The sequence below is a fragment of the Streptopelia decaocto genome (assembly GCF_964273445.1).
Source record: "Streptopelia decaocto genome assembly, chromosome: 1".
Lineage (NCBI taxonomy): Eukaryota > Metazoa > Chordata > Aves > Columbiformes > Columbidae > Streptopelia > Streptopelia decaocto.
Window position 1 is genome coordinate 207,813,381 of NC_138663.1, and position 14,310 is coordinate 207,827,690.

The 14,310-nt window shown below is 44.3% G+C and overlaps 1 protein-coding gene across 2 annotated transcripts in view; it reads left to right on the forward strand.

Annotated features, from left to right (window-relative positions):
- NARS2 (asparaginyl-tRNA synthetase 2, mitochondrial) overlaps positions 1-10,101 on the forward strand; it is a 59,548-nt gene extending 49,447 nt beyond the window's left edge. For both annotated transcript variants that reach the window (XM_082048095.1, XM_082048094.1), the window contains exons 13-14: positions 1,966-1,992; positions 9,300-10,101. In XM_082048095.1, the coding sequence (XP_081904221.1) occupies positions 1,966-1,992; positions 9,300-9,444 (172 nt within the window). In that variant the 3' untranslated portion in view covers positions 9,445-10,101. The remainder of the gene's footprint in view (positions 1-1,965; positions 1,993-9,299) is intronic.
- Positions 10,102-14,310: the final 4,209 nt, after the last annotated feature.

Sequence of the window (14,310 nt, forward strand, 5' to 3'; positions counted from 1 at the left end):
AATGGCCTCAAGTTGCACCAGGGGAGGTTTAGATTGGATACTAGGAAAAAATTCTTCCCGGAAAGAGTTGTCAGGCATTGGAACAGGCTGCCCAGGGAAGTGGTGGAGTCACCATCCCTGGAGGGGCTTAAAAGGCATTTAGACAAGGTTCTTAGGGAGATGGTTTAGTGCTAGAGTTAGGTTATGGCTGGAGTCGATGATCCTGTGGGTCTCTTCCAACTGAAATGATTCTATGATACACAAACTGTCTCTCTGTTTTAGCTCATCACGGAAGAAGAGTTTATTTTCTGCTAGGAGGCCAGGGCAGCAGAATGCTGGGGCTGTCTGGATCTGGTGTGAGACACTTCACCCCTCGAGCCTTTTCTTGGCAGCTTTTGTGGCTAAGAGTGGATTGCAAAGGTGGAAGTTGTCACGTAGACAGAGCTCAGATGTATTTGTCATCACATTGTGTAACTGAGGAACTGCAGTTTGGGTCGGAAGCTTCGCTAGTGGTGATGCCACTGGCCTCAGTGGCATCATTTCAGAGAACGTGGTTCTTTGCTAACAGTTTGATGGGAAGCATCATTGGAAGTGCCTGGGACCTGTATGGGCTCTTTCCCTGCTGCTTTGTTCTGGATTGTGTGACTTTGAGTAATTTTAGGCTAAATTCAGTGTCAGAATATGAAAGCTGCTGTTTAGTTAACAATAATTGACGTTATAGATGGGGTAATTCTCCACAGACAATTGGTCCCTGGATCCTGTCTGATTGTTCAAGAGAACTTTTTGTAACTCACATGGGTCCATTTGTGCCATTCATACACTTGTGCAAAGCAATTTTGGAGGAGGATTAATCCCAGAGTAACACCATTTGCACGTTGGGAATGAATTTGTTGCTTAAATCAGCTACGTGCTCACAGAGATATATCTGGTCACTGGAGAAGAGAAAAATCTATTTCGACATAATGAATCCAAAAGGCACAGGGCAATTTAAACCCCCAGAACACTGGTTCTCAATTTTTTGCTGTAGGATGATATTATTCCCTGTGCTTCCTGCTACTTCCCCTGCAAACTCTCCAAATGTTTCAGCCAAAGCAAAATACGCTGTTGCCTGCTGCACTTTATCACTTGAAATTTTTGCCAGTAAGATCTGGAGCCCACAGCCCTCGAGGTGTGGGGTGGAGAAGGGTCCATGTGGAGCTTGAACCCAAACGGAGCCAAAATACTTTGTTAAGGCTTTTAAATTCTTCTTCCTGTGGTCTCAGCATAACTAAGAGATAAAGAACGTGATTCTTGTCTCCTGGTACGCATTTCATTCAATAGCTGCTCACGTCCCCGTCCGGGACAGCTGCGACGCACTGAAGATGAGAGAAGTGGTCTGTCTTTGCCTACAGTTTTCTCTTTGTTTTCAGAGAAAGAAAACCCGGCAATTTTGCTCTGACTCTGCTAGGGCAGGAAAAGAGGAGAGGATGCGCTGATGCTGGTTAGAAAAGGATATATTTTGGTTATTAGTTTCACGGAAGTCGACACACATTAATGAAGCCATGGGGGTTCAGTGGTTTTACACGCTGTGGATAGGGAACCACATAGCCACACATGAAGAGGTTTTGACTCACTCATAAATGAGGTTGGTTGTAAATTTAATATTCAGGCCTGTGCTCTCCAGACATTCACAAGCAGTTTACTGATGATGCTTGAAGTTAAGAATATGCACAAGTCTTTGCATGAAGCTGGGGTCAACCCTGAACACTGACAAAACAAACTTTACATCTTAAGCATCATGTTGGGAATCTGTTCAAGATTATCTGCTGCTTACCAGAACTGACAGCCACTGATTGTGTCTTCCCCTAATTTCCTGCCTTTCCTTTTTGAACTGATTTTAGTTATCAGACCCTCCCTTCTCTTGTAGCGTTCTCTTCCAGGCAAGTGCTGCTTGTGTGCGTCTCCTCTGTTCCTTTACTTACAAGGGGTTTTCTTTTTGTTCTACAGATTGGGACTCGCAGATACCTACCAATGGTAAGACACTATCTTGCTCTGCAAGCTATTTTCTTCTTTTGAGACTCTTCAATCAACTGTTTCATTGTTTTGATCCTGTTCTTGGGAGCACGTTTCTTGGCCTGGTTGCCCTGCAGTTGCTGCCAGTCTAAATGGAACAGCCAGTTCATTTAAACAAAGTTTAATCTAATGCTACTACTTAGTTTATCTTCCCGATTTGTCCACTCACAGCACAGGTCTTTCCTTTCAGGACTGCATTAAGTGGATTAATTTACAACCCATCCGTTATTTTTGATATTAAATCATTAAGCTGTGTTCCACGTTGAATAGATTCTGGCCACCATTGCACGAGGTAAACAGAACCACAAGCAATTTGTGACCTTTAACAGCTCTGTGAATAACTCCCTTTGCAATTGATGGGGCAATTGGGTCGAAAAATCTTCCCCTAACAAAGCTGCTGAAGCAATTAAAACTGTCCTGCTAAGGAGACACAACAACCTTTGAATTAGCAGTTTAGCCTATTAGAACGACAGAAGGTTCTTAATGTTCCCCTTGACAAGTGTTTCTTGGTATGTACTTTGTCACAGCTACTGAGAGGTGATAGTGCTGAGGGTTTTAAATTTAGAAGGGTAGATTCAAACAGTCTGCAGCATTTGGAATGATCATTAGGGAGGCTGCCTTGAAAAACTGCAAAGTGTAGGATTCTTCATGCTCTTCTTCCCACAATATGAAATCACGTAGGAGCAGCCCGGTGCACGGCAGACCTTTACATCATCCATTTGCAAATGGGATGAATTAAATGCCTTCATTTATCGTTTACATTTATGGGCCAGAATACACTATCACTGCATCTGTGGGAAGAAACATCCTCACCAAGGATGATCACAGCCTGAGGAATTTCAGTGTCCAGTGGCTGAGCCTCCCAGCCCTGCTGAGCCAGCTCAGTCCTGCCTCGCGTTTCTCTCAGGAGAGCAGGTTAAGACATTGCCCATCACCCATTCTCATGCGGTATGTAGCAATCACATTCTGGAAATTCTTTCCCCCGTGATCTCCTTTTGGAGTCTCTTTCCTCCTGTGTTCCCTCCGCTCCATCACAGATGTTGTAACTTCCCAGAAAATATTAAAACTGGTTTTCTCTGCTGCCATAGCAAGGTCTGGTGTCCTAAGAAGGTGCAGGATAGGAATAATCCTGGCTGCTTCTGGACAGCAGTCCAGAACCTGCCAGAAAACAGGTGGGTAGTTCGCCAGCATCCATTTTTTTCAGTGGAAGTGGCAGGAGAGACAGAAATTAATCTCCTCCAATTTAGTGATTGAATTGAGTCTCCAAAGCTGGCTCGCAAACTCTCTGAAGAACAGTTGAGTCATTCCGTTTTAAATATAATATTTGCTGACTTTGAAATGGGCAGCTCCACGAGATGTGGTCCCTTTTGAAAGCCCTTATTTATTGCCATATCTCTGTTTCTACCTGTTTTCTTCTCCCACTAAACACGAGGATATTGTGGGAGCTGACAACTTCTAGGGCAGCTTCAGGAGTGCCCTGTTTGTGGGAGAATCATTGGGCAAAGAGGCAGCTGATGAGCTGAAATACTCTTGTGCCTCTGCCCATTCCTACATTTTAGAAAGCTTTTCAAAAAGAAGCAGATAAGGAAACACTGTCAAAATTCTCTGAATCTTCTTCAGTTCACTACATGTCTCTGGTTTTGCAGGTTTCTTTCTATACAGAACATGAGTTGCAAAAGGATTTGTCTTGATTTTGCAGAGTTATTTGATTTTCGCGCTCCTCCCTTTGAACTGTAGACAGAAAAGGGCTCAGTGCTGTGGGTGCTGATCTGGGCTGGACTTGCAGAGCTCTGTGGAAGTGAGGTGGGAATGTCAGGCGATCAGTTTATTCTGGGAAGTCACTTTCTCCATGACCAAAGAGCACTGAGTGTATCACCTTGTAAATAAAGGTCCTGATCCTGTCTGCAGCCTCCGGGTGCCAGCTTAGCAGGAGCGATAACGAAACAGGTACTTTGTAATGAACGTATCCCCACTGCCAGCAGCCCGAGCAGCATTTCAGACAGTCAGGCATTGGAACAGGCTGCCCAGGGCGGTGGTGGAGTCACCATCCCTGGAGGGGTTTAAAGACACATAGATGAGGTTCTTAGAGACGTGGTTTAGTGATGGGCTTGACAGTGCTTGGTTAACAGTTGGACTTGATGATCTTAAAAGTCTCTTCCAACCAAAACAATTCTGTGATTCTACCTGTAAGGCACCCATTTCCTCCCTCTGGTTATCGTTATGCGCATAGGATCATAGAATAATTTGGGTTGAAGGGACATTCAAAGCTCATCCAGTGCCACCCCTGCCATGAGCAGGGACATCTTCACCAGCTCAGGTTGCTCAGAGCCCCGTCCAGCCTGGCCCTGAATGTTTCCATTCATGTTATCTGCCGTCTGCAAGTGGATATTTCTGTTGTCTTGGCCTTGCTTCTGCTCTAGATGGAGAAGACTGAGCTGTGTTGAGCTCTTTGATTTCTTATTTTCTTTGAAGTCTGAATGCCAGAGTGTTCTGTAGGGTCCTTGTGTGGCAAGGTAGAAAGGAAGAGTTGGGCTTACAGACTAGCAGCACTGGGGAGCCACTTGCAATCCAGGACCAGTGACGACATTCATGTCATCCTCCAACGTCCTCCAGAGCCAGTGAGGACAGGTAGAGCCCATCGCTGTCCTTGACAGGCGCCTGGTCCTGTTACTCCTGCTCTGGGAGCAGAAAATCAGTGCTAAAGGCAACCAAAACATGCCCAAACCCCACTTGTGTCCATGGCAGTGTTTTAGGTTGACCTCCCTGAATGCTTTTTTATGGATTCCCAAAAAGCCAAAGCTGTTTGACACCAAAACAGCGTTTTACTCAGCATCAGAACCTGGCGATGCTTTGTGTACTTATATCCAACAAAATAATCTTTCAAACGTAATTTCACTGGTAGTTTTTCATTACCCTCATCTTTTTCCTTTTGTTTTTTTCCCCAGTAGAATATTCACCTTCATGAGCCGCGCTATCTTTGTTCTTTCAGCCTTTTTCTCAGACTGGCTGCAGAGGCTTCAGTATAACAAGGGGCTTACATAAAAGATCAAGATTGCATTTATTTTGAAAAGAGACAGAAAAGAACACATCCTGCTTGTGAATGGTCACTAAGAGAGCCCTGATCTTCATAGTGCAACACGGGAGCTCGCGATGATGATAAAAGGATATGGATTTTTAAAAGGATGAAAGGAAATGCTTTTCTAACTTGGCACATAACAAGCTCCTGGAATTCATTGCTGGGGGTTGTTGTTGCAGCACATACTTTAGTAAGATTCAAATCTCTGAAGAACTACTAGTCCTCTAGGTCCAGAACATGAACTCTGGGCCTGACTGGGGTCGCAGAAACTTATTTCCCCCGTGGAATAATGTTACACAGTCCCCCAGTTGCCAGTGGAAGGCTCAGCTCTCCTCTTAAATATGAGCTACCGGGAGAAATAGTTCATTACTGTTTCTGAGGTGAGAAACATCCAATATCTGGCGACTACTGAATGCAGGAAAACATCAGGGAGTATTTTCCAGCCCAGAGGGAATTTTCTCTTCATCTGCAGGCAGCTACTTTTTCTTTCATCTGGGAAGAATGGAAAATTTCTCAATTCCTTTGCTTCTTTTAAGCACAGTCATCAGAAAGGATTCACAGGCTTGATCCTTAGCACGTTTAATTCAATGGACTTTTTCCATTAACTTTAATGGGTTTTGTTTCACTGCTGTTGCCAAAATAGCTTCTCAGAGTGCTTTGAGATCTGCAGAACAAAGCCCTGGATAAGCAAGGGTAGAGTGTATTATTATTATTGTTCATCTGGAAGAAGGTGAGTTATTTCATCTCCTTACAATGACTTTATAAACTCTGTTGCCAGCAAAAGGCGAGAAAAGATGCTAGGCTTGGTCTAACTTGTCTTTGCACTGGCTGAGATACGCTCATAGATGTCATCAGAAATGTTTGCTCTGTTCTTTAAATTACTAGGCCCAGTCACCAGCTGGTTTACCAGTTCTACTCAGAACCACTGAGCTGGTGCAGGTTGATCTGCCATGAGCTGCACCCATGTTCCTCACACTAACCAGGTCATTCCTTTCGGGCTGAGAGAGTCGGGGTGTTCAGCCTGGAGAAGACTCCAGGGAGACCTTAGTGTGGCCTTTCTGGACTTAAAAGGGGCCGATAAGAAAGATGGGGACAGACTTTTGAGCAGGACCTGTTGTGACAGGACAAGGGGTGATGGTTTTAAACTAAAAGAGGGGAGATTCAGGCCAGACATGAGGAAGAAATTTTTACACTGAGGGTGGTGAGAGCCTGGCCCAGGTTGGCCAGAGAGGTGGTGGATGAACCATCCCTGGAGACATCCCAGGCCAGGCTGGACGGGGCTCTGAGCAACCTGAGCTGGTGAAGATGTCCCTGCTCATGGCAGGGGTGGCACTGGGGGAGCTTTGAAGGTCCCTTCCAACCCAATCCATTCTATGATTCTTGTTCACAGGTCACCTCCTGCAGCATCAGATCTGCCCATCATTTTCCTTTCAAACCAGTGAAAAGCTGCTAAGTTGGAAGCTCCCCAGTGGCAGTTCTGAGTGTATTAGTAGAAACTCAGGTTCTCAGTGCAGTGTGTATGAAGTGGATAGAGGCAAAGACCATGATCCTGTTCACAGCCTATGTGTTCATATCCTAAGCAAGACCTCGGGGTGCTGGAGCGAGTTGAGAGAAGGGAACAGAGCTGGGGAAGGGGCTGGAGCACAAGTGTGATGGGAGCGGCTGAGGGACCTGGGGGGTTCAGCTGGAGAACAGGAGCTGAGGGGAGACCTTCTGATCTCTGAACTGCCTGAAGGGAGCTTGAAGCCAGGGGGGTCGGGCTCTGCTCCCCAGGAACAAGTGCGAGGATCAGAGGAAACGGCCTCAAGTTGTGCCTGGGAAGGTTGAGGTTGGATCTTGGGAACAATTTGTTGCAGGAAAGGGTTGTCGGGCATTGGAACAGGCTGCCCAGGGCAGTGGTGGAGTCACTGTCCCTGGACGGATTTAAAAGACACGTAGATGAGGTTCTTAGGGACATGGGTTAGTGCTAGAGTTGAGTTAACAGTTGGACTCACTGATCTTAAAGGTCTTTTCCAACCAAAATGATTCTATGATTCTGTAATCTTCATCACAAGGTGTGGGGTGGATAAAACTGAGCCTTCGCAAGCCAGACGAACACCCAGCAGCACAGATAGAAACATGTTGGTCCCAGGGGTCACAAAAGAAATGTCTCACTCTTTAGCCGGCTGTTCAACTTCTAATGGAGGCGTAACTGCACTTCATGTGCCAGTGCTAGTTTGGATGAGGTAAGAAGTTGTTCTTCTTGTTTTACTACCTGGGCAGTGGGGTAGAGGGAAAAAATCAAAACAACCCACACTTGAAGATTGGATTGAGTATAATAAATGGCTTCCCCAATTTTAACTACTGTTAATGAACTGCAAGGATAAATAATATTTCATGGTATAAAGGGCGTACTGTCAAACCGAGTCTGCCAGGGTGATCTCTTGCAGCTGTAGAATTTGTTGGAGAGGATTTCTGGGTTGCAAGTAGAGGTGGTTGGGACATTACTTTGGGTTCAATCTGCTCAAATATAGTCTTCAAACCAACAAAATTCTGAAGCACATGGAACTCCAAGCAAGAACACTCCATATATACATATATATGTATATATATATATATACATATATATGTATATAGGCTGGAGATTAGAAAGCAATTCTTTGCAGAGAGAATGGTCAGGCATTGGAATGGCTGCCCAGGGAGGTGCTGGACTCACCATCCCTGGAGGTTTTTAAGCTGAGATTGGACATGGCACTTAGTGCCATGATCTAGTCAATGGACTGGAGTTGGACCAAGGGTTGGACTGGATGATCTCTGAGGTCTTTTCCAACCCAGTCGATTCTGTGATTCTGTGATATGTAAAAGCAGGTACACTTAAATATATATATTATACTATATATATAATATATATATATAAATAGATAAGTTATATATACACACTATAAACTACAGTTTTTCCTTGCAGTGTATTAACAGTAGTTAAAATTTGTGAAGCCATTTATTACAATCAATCCAATCTTAATTTCTTTTCACAGTGCTTTTTCCCCACCACTCTACTGCCTAAGTAGTAAAACATATATATGTACTTGTATTTAAATGCACGTGATTTTTTTTAAACCGGGGTGATAAAATATTCATACCCGAAGGTTAGAAGCATGTAATACATCTGGAGTCACTTGATCCCTTACTAGTGCACTCATACAAAGAAAAATAACTTTGTGGCATCGGTGAGCTCAGAAGTGGCCCTATAAATCAATAGAACCACCGAGATGTTTTTCACTCCTATTAAAATAAAACGGTTGGTGACAATTTATAGCTGGAAATATAGTTTTTGTGTGTCACATCAGCTACAGTCCAGCTGGGAAGTGGAGGACTCTAAAGAAAGAACATCATAATCTTATTGACACCCATATATTTGGAATATCTTCTTCCAAACGTTTTCTGAGTTTTCCGTGCACAACAGGTGCTGTTCTCCAAAATGAAATGTCTCATTCCAGATCTTGTTTCAAAGAGGAAACGTCCAGGATTTTTTTTGCTGAGTTACTGTGGAAATAAATGAATCGGTCTGTAAGAGTGATTGGGGAAACATGTAACAAAAAGCCGTCTTAATTACCTTAAAAGAAAAACTAAACATCTGAAGGAAGTCAGCAGATGGTAAGACCTGAAGAAATTGCTGGAAATGAAATTATATAGACTAGTGAGAAGAAGACAGAAAATGAAAGAATGTATTGTAGAGCAGATCTCAGCACCAGCGTGGCAAGGGCTGAACAAACCCAAGCAGGCGACTCCATCTCCATCACTTGAAATATCTTGCATCTCTGTAGGAACCTGAGTTTGTGCCTCTGCTCGGAGCATTTTAGACACTAAAACTTACCAAGAAGCCCGCGGTATGAGCAGAGCTATGATGGTAAAGCTGTTCTTTGTACCCAAATGAGTTCTTGCTCCTAAACAAAACAGGCTTTAGCGTGTTGGCAAAGCATATCTGTGCTGGTTTAAACACATTTGCACTTGGGGTTTCTGCTAGTACAATTTAGCCGGTCGGGGAACCGCAATGTTGCAGCCCTGACCAACACTGGCTGTGTTGGCAGGAACCCATGGTGGTTGGGGTCAAAGGGAAGTAATTAAGATGGAAAGCAAAACCCTAGATAAAAAGCTCTCTGTAATTACATCAGCGTAACCCAGCTGCAAACGTAACTGTCTGTTTAAATTACAGGTATCTAGACCTCCGAAAATTTGGCTCAGTTCCCCATGGAGGCTTCGGAATGGGGTTTGAACGCTACCTGCAGTACATCTTGGGAGTTGACAATATCAAAGACGTTATTCCCTTCCCCAGGTTTTCTCACTCCTGTCTCCTGTAGCTCAGCAGCCGACGCACATGGAGCAAACTGATGGTGTGACTGTATGTATGTACCATATTATGTATGACTCAGTGTGTTTTAGTAGGAAATCGAGACTTTTTTAAATCAGTGAAGCTCTTGGTAAATTTAATACTGGCTTATTGGACATAATATACGTTCTGGTGCGATTATGGAAGCACATTTGCAGTTAATTTGATAGCAGTTCGTGTCCTCAATGCACTTCAGGAGTATTAATAAATCCCACTTAACTAAAGGGTTAAGATTCTCGTGAGACCAGTACAAGCCATGGAAGTACCGAATAAGCGTTGTTGGGAGGGGGGTTTATGTGAAATATCATTAAGGAGGTGTGACCTAAAATGGACTGGGAGCCAGGGCTGCTGTGAGGCTTTAATAGGCTTTAATTAAATGCCTGCATGGTACTTTGAAGATTAAATGTTATAAAATTGTGAAGTATTGTCATGGCTGTGATGCACTCGCTCTTACGAAATGGCTACTGTAAAGCGTGATTCTCCTCACCCCGAGTTGAAAACAAATACTCTTTACCTTGAAAAGAAAATCAGCCGAACCTGGCAAGGAAAAATATCACACTGAAGCTGCTGGAGTGAATTAGGTGAATGATGTTTGATTTTGTGAATCATCAATAAAGATGTGCACTGGGTTGTTTTGTAACTCCGTATGGTTTCTTCTTCTGTTATAAAACCGTAGTGCTCAGCATCACAGTGTTTCCTTCAGCGTCTTGAGTAGATGTTTCTCTTTCCATTTACCCAAATTGGTTGCACAACTTCTGCAGGAGATTTCTGTTTTCTGTTTCCAGGAGAGCACATGTTCGTAGCAGAAAGACAAAGAGAGTTCATTCATCTCTCCAGAGCCAACTTGCAGTTTATCGGTGTTTTTTTCCTGTTGTTTTGCTTTTTCATTGTTATTATTGAGAAAATCTCTCGTGTGCTTATCAGACCAAGCAGTTTTGTCTGTATTTTGAAGCAACAAACATGCACTCCTAACCATTGCGTATGTATTAAGTAATTAATTATCACTATAGGATCTGAACTCCTTGCAGTCTCTAATGGGTTTATGCTCTCAGCTTCCCTGCCAGCTATAGAAATATTCATTCCTGTATTAAGGGCAGATCAAGCAACATACCCAAGGCAATTGGAAACAAGTGGTTTATTTGGGACTCAAACTGAGTATTTCCAGCATCCTTCTTCCCTTCCAAATTATCACAATATAGCAAAAGGTCATTTGCGTAGTCCTTACTGCTCTGGACCCCAAGACGGCTGCAGTATAAGCATTATATATAAATTAATAAAGGTAACAGCCTTAATTCTGATGAACCCCATGTACAATGTGAAGTGGGTGCAGAACACCCATGAAAAAATTATTTTCCAAGTAGATGAAAGAAATGGAAAAATAGTAATCAAATAGCATTGCGCTGGTAATATTGCAGTCACAGTTCTCACTGTATAATGCTGCACCTGCAGTATCTAAAAATACATATTTATGTCACGTGGCATCTGCCGAGTTTCAGTTTGGTCCACGGTTGGGGCTTTTACATGTTGCCATCATGCAAACATCATCACCACAAGGTCCTTACTTTGGGGTGTTTGTTGCATGCGCTGAGACATCCCCTGCACATCGAGATTGTTTTGATATCTCCTGCGTCTGCTTGGTTGGGCAGGTGTTAACTGTGCATTTTCTGGTTTGCATTTCTCAGTAGAGTCTTGAGTTGGTAAGTCTGGTTCCACAAAACGGTTTGAGCACCTGCCTTCCCTTTGAAACCATCAGAAGTTCCTATAATACATCAGACACCCGACTATCTTCCTACATTTGGACCAGCTCGTTTTAATTCATTTTCTTAAACGTTGTTGCTGGCCTTTATGTTTTGGAATTAATTTTCTCAGCAGGAAGATGCAGAAAGAATGCAGCTGCCAAACAGCCCCATCCATCCCATGTTGCGATGAGCGGGTGTCCTTGAGATCCTTCATCCCTGGTTCTGTCACACTTGCTGTAAATGACAGTGCTTGAACTGGGAAGCCCATCTGCTGAAAACAGAGTGGCTGGGTGGCAAAACCAGCTCCTGGCCACGCTGCTCTGGTCCCCGCAGCAGCTCTGGGCTGGTTGTGTTGGTTTTGGCATCAACAGGAGGTTGTTGAGATGCCAGATCTGATGGGCAGGATGTGGGGCTTAACAGTGACAGGTGACAAACAAGGTGTAGAGAAGAAGACAATGGAAAGTGCCAAGAAGTCATAGGATGATGTGGCATGAGTCACAAGTCACAGGGAAGGACAGCAGGACTGTTTCAAACAGGTTGTCAGGGCCTGACAGGAGGTGACAACTTGCAAGGGCCAAGGACTGGTGTGATCCACCCTTCATGCTTTGCGTTGGTAAGAGGTTGTTGCAGGACAGAAGGAAAAGGTTGACTCTCTGATTTATTTATAGGTAGGTATAATATAGAACCATAGAATGTCCTGAGCTGGAAGGGACCCACAAGGATCATTGAGTCCAGCTCCTGTCCCTGCACAGGACAACCCCACAGTTCACACCGTGTGTCTGAGGACATTGTCCAGTCTCTTCTTGAACACTGTCAGGTTGGGGCTGTGACACCTCCCTGGGGAGCCTGTTCCAGTGTCCAGCACCCTGTGGGTGAAGAACCTTTTCCTCATGTCCAACCTGAACCTCCCCTGGCACTTCTTCCTGCCATTCTCTCGGGTTCTGTTGCTCACCACAGAAGGTATATGAAGGTATATAGCAAGGATGCACTGTGAGCGGTTCTTCATGCATTTTCAACTAAGTGTCCAAGAGAAGCAATCTCCTCAGTCTTCTACATGTATTTCTGTTCAATTCAAAGGTACTGGGTGTGTTGGAGATCCCATGGGCAGGGTTGAGCTAAGGAGGCATTGCCCTTGGGTCTGAAAGCTCATCCAAAAAACTACCCCTGATAATCTGGCAGAAAAAACAGGAGGAGAGTAGGGTTGTTCCCAACAGAACTGAGCAGACTCAGAAAGGAGAAGAAAGGGTTGTCCAGCCTTTGAAACAGCCTTCACCGTGTGTTGTTTTCATAGAACAGTTTGGGTTGGAAGGGACCTTCAAAGCTCATCCAGTCCAACCCCTGCTGTGAGCAGGGACATCTTCACCCAGATCATGTTTCCTAGCGGTGGGAGAGAGGAGAAGGCAGGGGCTGGGCCCCATGTGCGTGGTGATACTGCTTAGGGTTAATACCGAGATTAGTTTTCTTGTGAGAAGTTTGATTTATGGGCATCCAGCGAGGGTGGGAGCCGCTCTTTCCCTCCAGGCTGGCATTGTTCGCCTCCCGAGATGTGTGTGTAACGTCGGCTGGTATTGCCAAGGAATGCGACGTGTTTTCCCTGGGATTTCCATGTGGAATGTCGTGTATTTCCTTCGAATCTCCTCTCCCAAAACAAAAGGGAAGTTAATCTGGAGGACAGGGGAGGTCGTTCCTCTTGGACAGGGAGGGAAACACTATGAGATTTTCTTAGTTTTAAGCCGTTTTCCTTGCTACGTCTTTGCTTCAAGCCTGCGCTCTGGCTATGGCCAAAGCCAGATAAACCCTCTGACACTTCTTCAAATAAACACTGTTATTTTTTGCACGCAGGAATCACCTCTTAGCCCGAGCACCCAGTGCAGTAGCTCCCTTGGGGGTGTTTTCAGTGCAATAAGCCATCGGTTCTCCAGCCCAGGTGAGCAGCACGGTCTCGGCCAGCATCCTTTCGGTAAGTTATTTCTTCAAGTTTCAGTTCCTCAGCGGCCAGCACTGCCCCGTTTCAGGTTTGTCCTCACTTTGAGCTTCAGGTGAAAGAATCGGTGTCATCGATTACTGCGTCTGTGTCTTTGCAACATTAGGATGGAGCGATGGAAGGGCAGCACTGCTGGGAATAAAAGAGCAATGCCGTAAACTTTGCATAACCAAATGCCAGCCTCTCCGAAGAGTGTTTAGCGGAAAACCTTTGTTTTCACCTCAAGAATATCAGATAATCCCTTTGCTTAAGACCTTTATGTGCAGGATCAAAGTATCCCGAAGTACTCTATTTTTAATTAAAAAAATAATACCCGCAAAACTAACACCATGTGTCAGTCTTTTTGGTTTTAAATCCCCGGGAGAGCAAATCCATGCTCTGAGTCTAGTAGAGATTGCCCTTCTCCCCTTTATGATTTATGTTTTGGTACCATGGCAGTGTCCGGATCTCGGGCTGTTTAACCAGCTTCTGTACAAGCGTAGATGAAAAGATACATGGCTGGGCCAAATGTTTAAAAGTCAGCAGGCCAGCGCGGGGATTTTTGTAGCTAAATTACCTGAATTCAAGCCCCCAGACCTGAGGGAAAAGCAGCAAGGTGCCCAGCTCAGCACTCTTCTCTCCGGTTTATTTGGTAGTAGCTGCAATTTATAAAGCATCACTTGTTTGAGGGAATGCCAAGACTTTGATGGGAAATGTAACGTACAGTTTTGCTTGCGGGGCTAATATTGATTGTTTTGGAAATAGCTTATAGATGTGTTTTTCTTGGTTGGGGAGAAGGGGACTAATTTGCCAAGAAACACTTTGGTCATTGTTTCCATTAAATGTGTGTATAGAGATAAATGTGGCTGCTGAAACCAATAACAGCCATTTTTACTGTTGTTTTAGCCTCTGCCTTACGCTTAGGGAGAATTGGGAGATGGGTCCAAAGGAGAAATAAGAAAGACGTTGTATAAAGATTGTCAAAGTCCTAATTTGCTCAGGTCTAACCAAAGCTGCCGAAGCCACAGAAATGGTGGTCTCAGAGGTGAATTTATTGTTTTGTCTTCACTGCTCGTTGCAGAGCCGTGACCTTCGGAAGGATTGTAAAGTTTTATTTTATGATCCTGCTGGTAAA